The sequence below is a fragment of the Macaca mulatta genome, chromosome 19 (genome assembly GCF_049350105.2).
Source record: "Macaca mulatta isolate MMU2019108-1 chromosome 19, T2T-MMU8v2.0, whole genome shotgun sequence".
Lineage (NCBI taxonomy): Eukaryota > Metazoa > Chordata > Mammalia > Primates > Cercopithecidae > Macaca > Macaca mulatta.
This window is the reverse complement of record NC_133424.1, coordinates 17,456,486-17,473,679: the sequence shown is the minus strand read 5'-3', so window position 1 is coordinate 17,473,679 and position 17,194 is coordinate 17,456,486. Positions and strand designations below refer to the sequence as shown.

Sequence of the window (17,194 nt, the reverse complement as noted above, 5' to 3'; positions counted from 1 at the left end):
AGCTGAGGGCTGTTTTAGGGTTCTTCAGAAGCTCCTTTTAAAACATCCATGTCTGCCTCATTCTAGCTGGCTCTCCAACCAGTCTGAATGGGTGAGGTTTAAGTGTCACACTGAACTGTCCATACCCTGATATGGCATCAGACTAATGGCCGGCACATGTAATTTGTACTTCATGACCTCTTTGCCAAATCCAAGGGCATGAAGGTCTACCCTTATGTTTTCTTCTAAGAATGTTATAGCTTTAGCTGTTACATTTAGGTCTGTGATCCATTTGAGTTTATTTGTGTATATGGTATGAGGTAGGGATGCAACTTCATTTAAAACATTTTTTTTTTCTTAAGAGACAGGGTCTCATTCAGTCACCCAGGCTGGAGTGCAGTGGCACCATCATAGCTCTCTGCAGCCTTGAACTCCTAGACTCAAGTGATCCTCCTGCCTCAGGCTCCTGAATAGTTGGGACCATAGGCGCATGCCACCACTCCTGAAATTTTTAAGTTTTTTGTAGTGAGGTCTCACTATGTTACCCAGGCTGGTCTGGAACTCCTGGCCTCAAGTGATCCTCCTGCTTTGGCCTCCCAAAGTGTTGGGATTACAGGTGTGAGCCACTGCACCCACCCTTCCATGTCTGACTTGGAAGCCTCTTGAGTAGCTGGGACCACAGGCACACGCCACCACACCTGAACCTGTGAGTCCTTCTTTTTTGTTCCCTTTAAGAATTGTTTTCGCTATTTGGGACCCGTTGGATGCCGTGTGAATTTCAGGAGCAGTTTGTCAGTTTCTACAAAGAAGCCTGCTGGGATTCCAGTGGAGATTGTGTTGATTCTGCAGATCAGTTTGGGGCGCATGGCCGTCTTAACTCTGTTGTGTCTTGGGTGACCTTTTCTAGGTGGAGCTATCTTACCCAGATGGCAGCCCAGCTGAGGGGGTGACGGTCCAGATTAAGGCAGAGCTGACACCGAAGGATAACATCTACACCAGTGAAGCTGTGTCCCAGGGTGGACTGGTGGGGTTTGAAATCCCCTCCATCCCCACGTCAGCCCAGCACGTGTGGCTTGAGGTGGGTGAGTCCCATGGACCCTTGTTATTCAGTAGGTACGGACTTGGTGACTCCCCTAGGCTGGGTGCAGGCACCTGATCAGTGGGCCTGGAGCCCATCCTAGCCCTACAGCAGTACACGTTCCACTGGACAGTGGGATGGACAACACAGCCATCCTGGGATCAGGTGGGAGGTCAAAGAGAGATAAGGGTGCCTGGACCGGTTGTAGCAAAGGAGTCTTGTCAGAGGGGATCTCTCCAAATGGACTCCTGACTATGGGGACGTCAACCAGGCTGCTTCTGGGAGGGTGGAACAGCCTGGGTGGAGGTTCAGAGGCAGACCGTGATTATATGGTCTCACAGGCGCTCAACCACATTGAGTCATTTTGGAAAGAGATTGGGTAGTGGTTTCCGCCACCTCACAGAGGTGCTCTGTGGAAGGCAGTATCGGGGGAAAGAGTGATCTTATTTTTTATTTTTTAAGAGACAGCATCTCATTCAGTTGCTCAGGCTGCAGTGCAGTGGCACCATCATAGCTCACTGCAGCCTCGAACTGCTGGGCTAAAGCAGTCCTCCTGAGTTAGCCTCCCAAGTACCTGAGATTACAGGTGCATGCCTGTAATTAGCACCACACCCAGCTAATTTTTAAAATTTTCTGTAGAGGCTGGGCACGGTGGCTCATGCCTGTAATCCTAGCACTTTGAGAGGCTGAGCTGAGCGGATCACCTGAGGTCAGGAGTTCAAGACCAGCCTGGCCAACATGGGGAAATCCCGTCTCTACTAAAAATACAAAAATTAGCTAGATGTTGTGGCAGGCGCCTATAATCTCAGCCACTCGGGAGACTGAGGCAGGAGAATTGCTTGAACCTGAGAGGCAGAGGTTGCAGTGAGCCGAGATTGTGCCGTCGCACCCCAGCCTGGGCAACAGAGTGAGACTCTATCTCAAAAACAAACAAACAAACAAATCAATAAATAATAAATTTTTCTGTAGAGATGGGATCTTGCTATGTTGCCCAGACTGGTCTCAAACTCCTGGCTTCAAGCCATCCTTCCACTTCAGCCTCCCAAAGCATAGGGATTACAGGCCATGAGCCGCCATGTCTGGCCTGATCTGATTTTTGATACGCAGTGATCACTCCAGAGTCTTCAGTGAGGGGTGGCTCAGGGAGGGCCCAGGCAGGCAGACAGGAGGTGAGGACAGAGAGGTCCCTAAACTGGAGCTCTTGAAGAAGTAGATCCGGCAGGCTTTGATGTCCCATCATCAGGGGAGGGAAGAACAGGAGGGATTGGAGAGGATGTCTCAGCGCTTGGCTTTGGGAACTGGCAGTGGACCTGGCGGCCCTGCAGAGAGTAAATACGTAGATGGGAACTGAGGACACTATGGTCACTTTGTCCTCTGTGGGCATCATGTCCCTAAAGGTTTTAACTACCGAAGCCACTGCCTTTGCCACTCGACATTCACAGCCAGATGTGTTCACGCTTTCTTGTGTTGGATCTGCTGCTCGACACACAGCAGCTGTTTGGTCACCTGGGCCACTGTTCTGTTTTTTTTTTTTAAATGTAGAGTCTTGCTCTATCACCTAGGCTGGAGTGCAGGAGTGCAATCTTGACTTATGCAACCTCCGCCTCCCAGGTTCAAGTGATTCTCCTGCCTCAGCCTCCCAAGTAGCTAGGATTACAGGCGCCCCCCCTCCGCCACCACACCTGGCTAATTTTTGTATTTCTAGTAGAGATAGGGTTTCACCATGCTGGTCAGGCTGGTCTTGAACTACTGACCTCAGGCAATCCACCTGTCTCGGCCTCCCAAAGTGCTGGAATTACAGCTGTGAGCCACTGTGCTGGGCCCACTGTCCTTTTTTTTTTTTTTTAATTGTTTGTTTGTTTGTTTGTTTTGAGACGGAGTCTCGCTCAGTCGCCCAGGCTGGAGTGCAGTGGCGCGATCTCGGCTCACTGCAAGCTCCGCCTCCCGGGTTCACGCCATTCTCCTGCCTCAACCTCCCAAGTAGCTGGGACTACAGGCGCCTGCCACCATGCCCGACTAATTTTTTTGTATTTTTAGTAGAGATGATTTTCACCATGTTAGCCAGGATGGTCTTGATCTCCTGACCTCGTGATCCCCCGTCTCGGCCTCCCATAGTGCTGGGATTATAGGTGTGAGCCGCCGCGCCTGGCCCCATTGTCCTGTTTTAAGAAAATGACCATAGCCTGGCATCTCTCAGACTCCTTGAGGAACCAGAGATCTGCCCTGCCCACCCCCTACCAGGTGGGAGGTTGCAGTGACTTCTGACACCAGCTACCAGAGCTGGGCCACACGTCACAGGTGATGGGTACAGCCCTCTCTACAAGACTACCCTGAATTCTGACACCAGCTGCAAGTCCAGGGGTCCCCGGGCCACCTGTGCTTCCCACCCACTGGCTGCAAATTCCACTACCCCACCACCTTTTAATTACAGCTTTACCATAGCAAAATGACTCAAATTAGAACCAACCAAAGAGAAAGATGCATAGAGCAAGGTCTGGGCGATTCCCAGATTGGAAACTTTGTGTGTGCTCTCTACAGAACCAGGATATATCATCCCCACAAGTTGAGCATTGCTAAGCAGGAAAGTTCACCTGAGCTTTGGCATCCAAAGTTTTTTGTGGGGAACTCATTTCATCTGCATGATTGATTAAATCATTGGCCATGGGACTGATCTCAGTCTCCTGCCCTCTCCCTTCCCTGGAGGTGGGGCTGATATCCTGTGGCTCAAAGCCCAGCGGTCTAATCACACAACTGGCCTTTCTGGTGTGGCCCATTTATACCCTATTTAGAGTCCCAGGAGCCAGAGACAGAGGCAGGCCAACTTTTTTTTTTGAGATGGAGTTTTGCTCTTGTTGCCCAGGCTGGAATGCAGTGGCATGATCCTGGCTCACTACAACCTCTGCCTCCCATGTTCAAGTGATTCCCCGGCCTCAGCCTCCCAAGTAGCTGGGACTACAGGTGCATGCCACCATGCCCAGCTAATTTTTTGTATTTTAGTAGAGACAGGGTTTCACCATGTTGGCCAGGATGGTCTTGATCTCCTGACCTCATGATCTGCCCACCTTGGCCTCCCAAAGTGCTGGGATTATAGTTGTGAGCCACCGCGCCCAGCCCAACTTCTTTTTTTTTTTTTTTTTTTTTTTTTTTTGAGACGGAGTCTCGCTCTGTCGCCCAGGCTGGAGTGCAGTGGCGCGATCTCGGCTCACTGCAAGCTCCGCCCCCCGGGTTCACGCCATTCTCCTGCCTCAGCCTCCCGAGTAGCTGGGACTACAGGCGCCCACAACCGCGCCCGGCTAATTTTTTGTATTTTTAGTAGAGACGGGGTTTCACCATGGTCTCGATCTCCTGACCTTGTGATCCACCCGCCTCGGCCTCCCAAAGTGCTGGGATTACAGGCGTGAGCCACCGCGCCCGGCCCCAACTTCTTTTTAAAATGATTTCAGAGACGTGGTCTAGCTCTGTTGTCCAGGCTGGAGTGCAATGGTGTGATCATAGCTAATTGCAGCTTTGAACTCCTGGATTCAAGTGATCCTCCTGCCTCAACCTCCCCTAGTAGCTGAGTCTCCAGGCATGCGCCACCACGCCCCAGTAATTTTAAAAAATTTTTTTGTGGAGACCGGATCTTGCTGTGTTGCCCAGGCTGGTCTTGAACTCCTGGGCCCAAGTGATTCTCCCACCTCTGCCTCCCAAAATGCTGAGATTACAGCTATGAACCCACTGTGCCTGGCCCCCAACACCCTTCGACCAATTTTTGACACTTTCTTCTTCTTCTTCTAGTTTTTATTTTTTGAGACAGAGTCTTGCTCTGTTGCCCAGGCTGGAATGCAATGGTGTGATCTCGGCTCACGGCAGCCTCTGCCTCCTGGGTTCAAGCAATTCTTATGCCTCAGCCTCCCGAGTAGCTGGGATTACAGGTGTGCCCCACCACTCCTGGCTAATTTTTGTATTTTTTTTTAGTAGAGACAGGATTTCACCATGTTGACCAGGCTGGTCTTGAACTCCTGGCTTTAGATGATCCACCTGCTGCAGCCTCCCAAAATGCTGTGATTAGAGGTGTGAGTCACAGTGCCCAGCTAGACGCTTGCTTCTTGGAGCTAGGATGACCGGGCTGGACAACTGGATGCTACTCCCTGAGGATTGGGGAGGGGGTTCTCCAAAGGGATACTGGAGCATGAGAGGGTGTTACTTCTGAGCAGAGCAGGCAGAAGCATCCCCAAGACCCCCTTTCTGCTCTTGGGACTCAGGTGTTGACCCAAGTGTCTTCTGTTCTTCAGACCAAGGTGACAGCACTGAATGGAAAGCCCGTGGGGGCTCAGTACCTGCCCAGCTACCTCTCCCTCGGAAGCTGGTACTCCCCCAGCCAGTGCTACCTGCAGCTACAGCCACCCTCCCACCCACTGCAGGTAAGATTTTCAGGTGCTGCCCTTCCTGGGCCATGCGGGATCCAAAAAGCAGCATGAGCCGGGTGCCGTGGCTCAACCTGTAATCCCAGCACTTTGGGAGGCTGAGGCGGGCGGATCACTGGAGGTCAGGATTTTGAGACCAGCCTGGCCAACATGGTGAAACCCTATCTCTACTAAAAATACAAAAATTAGCCAGGTGTGGTGGTGCGTGCCTGTAATCCCAGCTACTCGGGAGGCTGAGGCAGGAGAACTGCTTAAACCTGGGAGGTGGAGGTTGCAATGAACTGAGATCACACCACTGCACTTCAGTCTGGGTGACAAAGCAATATTCCTTCTCAAATAAAAAGCAGCATGAGTGAGCCTCTAAGGCAGCAGTAGTCAGCCTTTTGGGCACCAAAGATTAGTTTTGTGGAAGACAATTTTTCCACGGACCGGGGCACAGGTGCAGGGGATAGTTTCAGGATGATTCAAGGACATTATGTTTATTTTGCACTTTATTTCTATTATTATAGCGTTGCAATATATAAGGAAACAATGATACAATTCACCTTCATGTAGAAGCAGTGGTAGCCCTGAGCTTGTTTTCCTGCAACTGGACAGTCCCATCTGGGGGTGATGGAAGACAGTGACAGATCATCAGGCATTAGATTCTCATTAGGGGCATGCAACCTAAATCCCACGCAAGCGCAGTTCACAATAGGGTTCACGCTCGTGGGAGAATCTAATGCTGCCGCTGCTGATCTGACAGGAGGCGGAGCTCACGTGGTAATGTGAGTGATGGCGAGCGGCTGTAAATACAGATGAGGTTTTTGACTGCTGGCCTGCCACTCATCACCTGCTGTGTTACCCGGTTCCTAACAGGCCATGAATCAGTACTGGTCCATGGCCCTAGGAGTTGGGGACCCCTGCTCTAAGGGACCTAACACTGCAGCTGACACAGGGATCCTTTATCTCCCCAGCAAGGGGAGAATTCTGTGGAATGCATGCATGCATTACTATTTATTTCTTTTCTTTTCTTTCTTTTTTTTTTTGAGACAGAGTCTCACTCTGTCACCCAGGCTGGAGTGCAGTGGCGTGATCTCAGCTCACTGCAACCTCTGTCTCCAGGGTTCAAGTGATTCTCCCACCTCAGCCTCTGGAGTAGCTGGGATTGCAGGTGCCCACCACCACGCCTGGCTAATCTTTGTATTCCAGTAGAGATGGAGTTTCACCATGTTGGCCAGGTTGGTCTTGAACTTCTGACCTCACATGATCTGCCCACCTTGGCCTCCCAGTGTTGGGATTACAGACGTGAGCCACTGCGCCCGGCCCATTGCTATTTCTTTCTTTCTTTCTTTTTTTTTTTTTTGAGATGGAGTCTCGCTCTGTTGCCCAGGCTGGAGTGCAGTGGCCGGATCTCAGCTCACTGCAAGCTCCGCCTCCCGGGTTTACGCATTCTCCTGCCTCAGTCTCCCGAGTAGCTGGGACTACAGGTGCCCGCCACCTCACCCGGCTAGTTTTTTTGTATTTTTTAGTAGAGACGGGGTTTCACCATGTTAGCCAGGATGGTCTCGATCTCCTGACCTCGTGATCCGCCCATCTCGGCCTCCCAAAGTGCTGGGATTACAGGCTTGAGCCACCGCGCCCGGCCTGCTATTTATTTCTTATGGACATTTAGGCTGTGGCCCAGGGCTGACAATGCTGATCACCACTCTGCCTCAGGGCACCACTGCACCCAGACCTGACACAGAGCTGCTGCTATGGGGCCTGATTCCCCACTGCCTTCAGCCTTCCCTTAGTGCAGAGGCCCTGGGAGTTTCTCCACACAGGCACGCTGAGTGCGAAGACAAGGTGAACTTAGAGCTGTGTCTGCCATTCATTTATCCTGGGTCTATTATTTTGCAATTCTAATTGTATAAGATGTGTGTGTGTATTTTTCTTTGAATTAATAGACTTATTATTATTATTTTTTTAAGAGACAGAGTCTTGCTCTGTTGCCCAGGCTGGAGTGTAGTAGCGTGATCTCAGCTCACTGCAAGCTCCGCCTCCCGGGTTCACCCACCATTCTCCTGGCTCAGCCTCCCAAGTAGCTGGGATTACAGGTGCCCGCCACCATGCCCAGCTAATTTTTGTATTTTTAGTAGAGACGGGGTTTCACTGTGTTAGCCAGGATGGTCTCGATCTCCTGACCTTGTGATCCACCCACCTCGGCCTCAAAAAGTGCTGGGATTACAGGCGTGAGCCACTGCGCCCCGCCAATAGACTTAAGTTTTTAAGAGCAGTTGTAAGTTTATAAAAGCCTTGAACAAGAAGTAGAGTTCCCGACCGGGTGTGGGGGCTCACACCTGTAATCTCGGCACTTTGGGGGACTGAGGCGGGAGGATAGCTTGAGCCCAGGAGTTTGAGACCAGCCTGGGCAACATGGTGAAATCCCATCTGTATCAAAACGAAAACAAATAAAAAAAAAAACCCAGCTGGATGTGATGGTGCATGCCTGTAGTCCCAGCTACTCAAGAGGCTGAGGCAGGAGGATTGCTTGAGCCTGGAAGATTGGGACTGCAGTGAGCCGTGATCATGCCACTGTACTCCAGCCTGGGTGACAGAGCAAGACCCTGTCTCAAAACTAAACTCAACTAAACTTTACCTGTAGCTTACTATTGACCAGAAGCCTTAGTGATGACATAAAGAGTCATCGAACACAGATTTTGTACTTTCTATGTATGATATACTGTATTCTTACACTAATGTAAGCTAGAGGAAGGAAAATGTTATTAAGAAAATCATAAGGTACACTGACAGGCTCAGGTAAAAAAACAATAATAAAGAAGAGAAAATATCTTGACTGTTCATGAAGTGGGAATGGATCATTGTAAAGGTCTTCTTTGTCGTCTTCATGTTGAATAGGCTGAGGAGGAGGAGGAGGAAGAGGAGGGGTGGGTCCTGCTGCCTCGGGCAGAGGTGGAAGAAAATCCACATATTAGTGACATGGGCAGTTCAAACCTATATTTTTCAAGGGTCAACTGTATATATGTGCATGTATATGTATATACTGTGTACATGTGTGTTCATAGACATCTAGATACATATATATACATGTGTATATATGTATATATCTCTTTTTTTTTTTGACAGAGTCTCACTCTGTTGCCCAGGCTGGAGTGCAGTGGCACAATCTCAGCTCACTGCAACCTCTATCTCCCAGGTTCAAGCACTTCTCCTGCCTCAGCCTCTCGAGTAGCTGGGATTACAGGCACCTGCCACTATGCCCGGCTAATTATTTTTGTATTTTTAGTAGAGACAGGGTTTCACCATGTTGACCAGGCTGGTCTCAAACTCCTGACCTCAGGTGATCCACCTTCTTCGACCTCCCAAAGTGTTGGGATTACAGGCGTGAGCCACCGCGCCCGGCCATACACATCTATATTTAAGGTCCATCACCCCTCTGTTAACTCCGTGGGCTGGTGGCAGGCTCACTGGCTGGGCCGTTTGCATCCTGGCCGCAATCCCAGCAGAGCCTCTGGCTCAAGCTACAGCCCCAGCCTTGGCAGAAATGTCACCCCTAATGGAAACCAGTTGCCATTACAGCACCCAGGGTCCTACCAGCCCATAAACCTCTCACTCCGTTTCTGATCACATCGAGACCCCTGGGGTTTAGCTTGGAGGAATCGTGGCGCCGAGACTGCCTGTTTCCTGGGATTAACAGCCCTTTGCAGAGGTTGTAAGAATAAGAAGTCAGACAGGATCATGCCCAGCTTGGCTGAACACACTGTTCTTGTTGTAATGCCATTAAACCAGCGGTGCAGGGCGGGGACACTGGCGCTGGCCTCCTCCTCAGGGGGCAGGAAGGAACCTTGTGTTCTCAGCTGGCCAGACTGTTGTTCTGATTAGGGGGAGACCTGGCTCTGTCACTTAGATTTTGCTCCCCGAGTGACATCTCAATCCAGTTTGAGGTGGCTCAGCAAACTCCAGCTCCTCCTTCCCACCAAACTGCCGTGAGTGGCCCAGGCATAACCTCAGGGCATGGAGGGAAGATGGGTTCATGCTGGGGCTAGGATGGGCATGGTGTGGGGACCTCTTTCTCTTCTAGCATCAGGGCCCAGGCAGCGGGGAGCTGGGGTCTCAACTCTCCACGTCTCAGCACCTACCCTTCTGAACCTGTTTTGCTTGTTAAACGGGGGCTGTCACTCCAATCTTTTAAGATTGTTTTGATGCCACAAATTTAGTAAAGAAGAGGAGAAAGGTTTGTGCTCTCCTTTTCCCCCCCAAGATCTCAAGCAGAAGGGGACTTTTGTGTGGGTGTCTTTTTTATAAGGGGGACATTTATAAATTTAGAGTGAAATTGAAAACGTTAATGTAATAAACAACCATAAGACTTTCACCTAGATTTATAAATTAATGTTTTGCCTATATCCTTTCATTAATCCCTCCATCCACCCTCCATCCCTCTCTCCATCCCTCCATCTATCCCTCTCTTCATCCCTCCATCCATCCGTCCTCTCTCCCTCCATTCATTCACCCTTCCTCCCTTTTTCTTTCCTCCCTCCCTCCCTCTACCCATCCATCCACCTACTACCCTTTATCCAGTCATCTTCTCTCCATCCATCCACCCTTCATCCATCCATCCATCCATCCTCCATCTATCGATTCATCCATCCATCCACCCTCCCTCTGCACCTCCCTTCATCCCTCCATCATCCATCCGTCCATTTACTCTCCCTCCCTCCTTTCTTCCTTCCTTCTTTCCTTTCTCCACCCAGCTATCCACCCACTACCCCTATCCATTTATCTACCATCCATCTGCCCTTCATCCATTCGTCCACCCTTCATTCATCCATCCATACATGCACCCATCATCCTTCCATTCATCCACTCTTCCTCCATCCATTCTCCCTCTGTCCCTCCCTTCATCCATCCATTCATCTACCAATTCACCCATCCACCCATTTCTCTACACATTTTTTGGCTGCAGCATTTGAAAGCAAGTTACAGATATGATAGTGCTTCACTCTTAAATACTCTTAAATACTTGACCATAATGTATACTTAATAAAAGGCATTATATTACCTGACGTCAGGGCCATTTTCTTAGGTCATACCTAAGAAAATTACGTTCACTGAATTATATTGTCTAATTCATAGGCAATATTCAGATTTTCAAGGGGTACCCTAAAATGTAATTTACATTTAGTGTTTGCCTGCATGTGTGACTGCATGATTGTATCACACATGTGTGACTATGCATGGGTGTGCATGTGCATTTTTGTGTGTGTGCATGCTCACTTGTGTGTATGCACTTGGTTTTTAGGGGTTTCACTATGCTACCCAGGCTGGTCTTGAACTCCTGGCCTCAAGTGATCCTCTTTGCCTCAGCCTCCCAAAGTGTTGAGATGACAGATGTAACTACCACACCCGGCCCCACTACTGTTAATAATTGGATTGTTTATGTTTGTTGAGTTGTGAAAGTTCTTTCTAAATTCTGGATACTAGCCCTCATCAGATGTGTAATTTGCAGACATTTTCTCCTGTACTATGGGTTATCTTTTCACTTTTCTGACAGAGTCCATTAGTGCAACAAAAAATTTTAATTTTGGTGAAATCACATTTCTCTTTTTCTTTTGCTCCTTGTACTTCTGGTGCCACATCTCAAAGAAACCATTGCCAAATCCAAGGTCATGATTTATTTCTGTGTTTTCTTTTAAGGGTTTTATAGTTTCAGCTCTTACATTTAGGTCTTTCATCTGTTTTGAGTTAATTTTTTTATATGGTGTGAGGTAGGGATCCAAATTAATTCATTCTCTCTCTCTCTCTCTCTTTTTTTTTTTTTTTTTTTTTTTTGAGATAGGACCTTGCTCTGTCATCCAGGCTGGAGTGCAGTGGTGTGATCATAGCTCACTGCAGCTCAACATCCTAGGCTCAAGTGATCCTCCCACCTCAGCTTCCTAAAGTGTTGAGATTGCAGGTGTGAGCCACCACACACAAACTTCACTCTTTTGCATGCATCTATTCAGTTGTCTCAGCACTGTTTGTTAAAAAGACTATTCTTTCCCCATTGAATGGTCTTGGCACCCTTATTTCAAATCAGTTGCCCTTAGCTGTCTGGATTCATTTCAGGGCTCTCACTTCTATCCCACTGGTTTCTATGTCTCTCCCTATGCTGGTACTACACTCTCTTGATTACTGTAACTTTGTAGTAAGTTTTGAAATTAGGAAGTGTGAGTCCTCCAGCATTATTATTCTTTTTCAAGATTCCTGAGTCCTTTGTGTTTTCATATAAATTTTAGGATCAGTTCCATTTCTGCAAAAAAGGCCATTGAGATTTTGATAGGTTTCCCCTAATGCTAACATCTTACAAGACTATGATCCATTTGTCATAGCTAAGAATCAACACTGGACATCAGTGTTAACCAGACTCCAGACTTGATTTGGATTTCCCCAAGTTTTCCCACTCATGGCCTTGTCTGATCCGGGATCACCTTTAGGGTCCCACATCACATGTAGTCATCACGTCTCCCTGGTCTCCTCCAATCTGAAAATTTTAGTCTTTCCTTGTCTTTCATGACCTCGACACTCTTCTTTTTCCTTTCTTTGTTTATTTTTATTTTTTTGTTTATTTATTTTTGAGACAGAGTCTTGCTTGGTCACCCAGTATATTAGTCCATTTTCATGCTGCTGATAAAGACATACCCAAGACTTGGTCATTTATAAAGAAAAAGAGGTCGGCCGGGCGTGGTGGCTCACGCCTGTAATCCCAGCACTTTGGGAGGCCGAGACGGGCGGATCACTAGGTCAGGAGATCGAGACCATCCTGGCTAAAACGGTGAAACCCCGTCTCTACTAAAAAATACAAAAAACTAGCCGGGCGAGGTGGCGGGCGCCTATAGTCCCAGCTACTCGGGAGGCTGAGGCAGGAGAATGGCGTGAACCCGGGAGGCGGAGCTTGCAGTGAGCTGAGATCCGGCCACCGCACTCCAGCCTGGGTGACAGAGCGAGACTCCGTCTCAAAAAAAAAAAAAAAAAAAAAAAAAGAGGTTTATTGTTATTTATTTATTTATTTATTTATTTTGAGATGGAGTCTTGCTCTGTCACCCAGGCTGGAGTGCAATGGCACAATCTCAGCTCACTGGAACCTCTGCCTCCTAGGTTCAAGCAATTCTCCTGCCTCAGCCTCCTGAGTAGCTGGGATTACAGGCACCTGCCATCGTGCCTGGCTAATTTTTGTAGTTTTGTAGAGGTGGGCTTTCACCATGTTGGGCAGGCTGGTGTTGAACTCCTGACCTTAGGTGATCCGCTTGCCTTGGCCTCCCCAAATGCTGGGATTACAGACGTGAGCCACCATGCCCAGCCAGAAAAAGAGGTTTAATGGACTCACAGTTCCATGTGGCTGGGGAGGCCTTACAATCATGGCAGAAGGTGAAAGGTACATCTTACATGGTGTCAGACAAGAGAGAATGGGCACCAAATGAAAAGGGAAACCTCTTATAAAATTAACAGATCTCATGAGACTTATTCACTACCATGAGAACAGTATGGAGGAAACTGTCCCCATGATTCAATTCTCTCCCACTGGGTCCCTCCCACAACACATGGAAATTATGGGAGCTACAACTCAAGATGAGATTTGGGTGGAGACATAGCCAAATTATAGCACCCCAGGCTGGAGGGTGGTGGCACAGTCATGACTTACTGCAGCCTTGGCCTCCTGTGCTCAAGTGATCCTCCTGCCTCAGCCCCCTGAGATAGCTGGGACTATAAGCTTGTGCCACCACACCCAGCAATTTTTAAATATTTTTTGTAGAGATGGAGTTTCGCCATGTTGTTCAGGCTGGTCTTGAACTCCTGAACTCAAGCAATCTCTCTACCTCAGCCTCCCAAAGTGTTAGGATTACGGGCATGAGCCACCACACTCAGCTGACATTCTTCTTTTTGCTGCTCAAATTTTCCAGATTTGGCTTTGGGAGTCCCTTAGGGCCAGCTTCTTAAACAGACAGATTCTTCCTTTAGGGGGAGGTAGAATGACATTTATTTTTCTTACTATTTATTTATTTGTTTACTTAAAAAATACTGGTTGATTGATTGATTGGTTGAGACAGGATCTCACTCTGTTGCCCAGGCTAGAGTGCAGTGGCATGATCATGGCTCACCGCTCCTTGACTTCCCTGGCTCAAGTGATCCTTCCGTCTTAGCTTCCTGAGTAGCTGAGACTACAGGCACCCACCACCACATCCAGCTAGTTTTTGTATTTTTGTAGAAATGGGGTTTCACCATGTTGCCGGGTCTTGAACTCCTAGACTCAAGCGATCCTCTCGCCTCAGCCATTCAATGTGCTGAGATTACCAGGTGTGAGCCACTGTACCTGGCCAAAGTTTTTTGATTTTTTATAGACGGGGTCTCACTTTGTTGCCCAGGCTGATCTCAAGCTCTTGGGCTTAAGTGATCTGCCTACCTCTGCCTACCAAAGTACTGGGATTACAGGTGTGAGCCTTGGCACCTGGCCAGAATGACACTTATTAGCCACCTACAGTGTCCACTGTACAATGTTGCGTATGACACACACATCATCTCATTGGAGCCTCAGGACCCTCTGTCCAGGAGATAACAGCCTTATTTTACAGATGGGAAAACAGCCTCAGAGAGGTGAAATGATTTGCTCAAGCTTCCACAGCAATAATGTCACTCTTCCCCTACTCCAGATATCCCTCTTCTGGGCTTTCAGGGTGATCCCAACATTTGGAGACAGTCACAGGTTGCAAAACATGGAACAGAGGAGGGGATTCCTAGGGCTAAGTATTGGACATGGCCATACCAACCCCCTAGGGAGATCTTAAGACCTGGGAGGCCTTAGCTTTCCTGATACCAGAATAATGGCAGCTTCAGGGTTCAGTGTGGGGCCTTAGCATCAGCTCCCCTGAGTATGAATCCTGCCCTACACTCACTGACATTGGACAAAGAACCAAGGCCTCAGTTTCCAGTTTTCCCCTCTGGGAACTTGGGGACTATGATAGGACCCAACTCATTGAGTTCATATCCTAAGAGAAGGCCTAGCCCATTGGCGGCATTAGCACATTCAAAATTAGGAAACAGTATTTTATTTTTATTTTTTTGGAGACAGGGTCTCACTCTGTTACCCAGGCTGGAGTGCAGTGGTGCGATCATGACTCACTGAAGCCTTGACTTCCTAGGCTCAAGCGACCCTCCCACCTCAGCCCCCCGAGTAACTGGGACTACAGGCATGTGCCACCATGCCCAGCCAATTTTTTTTTTTTGTACTTTTTGTAGAGATGGGGGGTCTCACTGTGTTGCCCAGGCTGCTCTCTAACTTCTGAACTTGAGCGATCTGTCTGCCTCCGCTCCCCAAAGTGCTGGGATTACAGGCATGAGCCACTGTGCCTGGCTGTAAACAGTTCTTAAGACAATTCCTTCTTCTGATGCCAATTGCAGAGTTTGGGGGTCCTCACACTACTGCAGTTTCTTTAATTCTCTAGAAGAATTAACAGGACTCACTAAAAGCTGTTATACTTACGGTTACAATTGATTGCACTAAACAATACACATGAAAATCAGCGAAGACAAGAGGCTGATGATGCAGAGTCCGGAAGAATTCTGAACATGAACTTACTTATTCTCTCTGCGTAGAGGCACGGACAGTGTTATTGTCCCACCAGAGATGTGGGACAGCATGCATGGTGTACTGCCAACTAGGGAAGCTCCCTGGAACCTTGGTGTCCAGAGTTATGTTTCTTTCTTCTTCTTCTTCTTCTTCTTCTTCTTTCAAATAGAGATGGGATCTTGCCATGTTGCCCAGTCTGGTCTCAAACCCCTGGCCTCAAGCAATCCTCCTGCATTGGCCTCCCATAGCACTGGGATTACAGGCATCAGCTGCCACACCCGGCCTGGTGTCCAGAGTTTTCAATGGGGCTCAGTCACATAGACATAGATGACCACCTGCCTCTGTGACTAAATCTCATTCCCCAGCTTCTCCACAGGTTGATCTGATGCTGCATGGCCCAAGGCCTCCTCCAGAAATCATATTTATTACTACCTGATGTGACCCAAGACCCCAAGTAGACAAAGACGCTCTTATCAGGCAGGACATTCGAAGAGCTTAAATCACCTCCCAGGAGCTATGGGCAAAGGCCAGCCTTCTCTTTGGGCCAGGTTCAATTCTTTACTGCATGACACCTTACTGAGGGCTTTCACACCATCGTCACGTTTCATCTATACCACAATCCTGCAAGGAGGTGAGCCTCAGGCCATATACAGAACTAGGGGCCACTGGCTGGGTGCGGTGGCTCACGCCTGTTAATCCCAGCAGTTTGGGAGGCCGAGGTGGGTGGATCACAAGGTCAGGGTTTGAGACCAGCCTGGCCAACATGGTGAAACTCTGTTTCTACTAAAAATACAAAAATTATATGGGCATGGTGGCAGGTGCCTGTCATCTCGGCTATCCAGGAGGCTGAGGCAGGAGAATCACTCAAACCCAGGAGGCAGTTTGCAGCGAGCCGAGATCTCACCATTGCGTGCCAGCTTGGGTGACAAGAGTGAAACACCATCTTAACAAAGAAAACAAAACAAAACAAAACAAAAACCTAGGGGCCAGGAATGGATGCTGGGCACTCCGCTCCCTCAGCCATCCCAGCCTCCCTCTGGCCCCAGAGTGGCTATCTCCCTGTGGTGAGCTGCAACGTTGGTGCCAGGCAGGGTCCCCCATGCTGCGTGTCTTCCATAGGTTGGGGAAGAAGCCGATTTTTCTGTGAAGTCCACATGTCCCTGCAACTTTACCCTGTACTACGAGGTGGCTGCGCGGGGCAATATTGTGCTATCGGGCCAGCAGCCTGCCCACGTCACCCAGCAGCGAAGCAAGCGGGCAGCCCCTGCCCTGGAGAAACCGATTCGTTTAACACACCTTTCTGAGACAGGTGAGCCGAGCAGCAGGGAGAAGGTTCCTGTTCTTCCTTCTGAACCATTGAGACTGAGATGAGCGCTCTTGCGAGGAGGGACAAGGCAAGACCCAGCAGAGAGGGGAGCCTGCCTTGGGGCAGAGGGGACACATCCTTAACAATACCAGACTGGTCCAGGAGGACAGTGATCAGCCGCTGGAAGTGGAGAGGTTCAGGCTCCAGGCTCTTCTCACTCTGTGTCTGCAGGGGACAGGGACAAGCCAGCCACAGACTGGGCTCTTGCACTGGCCCACACTGTGCTGTTGCCTCTTTGCCCAGGTGGTTCTGCCTATGAGTCCTCTTCCTTTTCTCTCCTTTTGACACCATGTGCTCCTTATAAGGCCCTCCTCCCCTCCTCCCAGGAGACTTCCTTAGTCCCCTCCTCTTCAAAGCCCTTCTTGCCAATACAGGGTCCCCAACTTGAGCACTATAGACATATAGAAGGGCGTGGATCACTCTAGAGTGAGTGGCACTCTGTGCACTGTAGGGTGCTGAGCAGCATCCCTGATCTCTCCCCTCCAGATGCCAGTAGTACCAACTCTCCACAGTATGATGACCTAAAAAGTCTTCAGATGTTGCCACTATCCCCAGGGGGCAGAGTCACTCCCAAGTGAGAATCACTGAGATAGGTAGGTAGATAGATAGAATGATGGGTGAATAGATAGATAGACAGGCAGGGTCTCTCAGGCTAAGGCAAGGTTTCTCAACCTTGGCACTATCAGCATTTGGGCAAGATCATTCTCTGTGGTGGAGGCACTGTAGGATGTTGAGCAGCATCCCTGGCCTCCACTCCCTAGATGCCAATAGCCCTATAGATG

The 17,194-nt window shown here is 49.0% G+C and overlaps 1 protein-coding gene across 17 annotated transcripts in view; it reads left to right on the top strand.

Annotated features, from left to right (window-relative positions):
• Positions 1-17,194, top strand: part of CPAMD8 (C3 and PZP like alpha-2-macroglobulin domain containing 8) — a 120,720-nt gene that overhangs the window by 33,206 nt on the left and 70,320 nt on the right. For all 17 annotated transcript variants that reach the window (XR_013409202.1, XR_013409203.1, XR_013409200.1 and 14 more), the window contains 3 exons: positions 887-1,057; positions 5,332-5,460; positions 16,166-16,355. Coding sequence is in view for 12 of the 17 variants with exons in the window: in XM_077978247.1 (XP_077834373.1) it covers positions 887-1,057; positions 5,332-5,460; positions 16,166-16,355 (490 nt within the window). In the remaining 5 variants the exon portion in view is untranslated. The remainder of the gene's footprint in view (positions 1-886; positions 1,058-5,331; positions 5,461-16,165; positions 16,356-17,194) is intronic.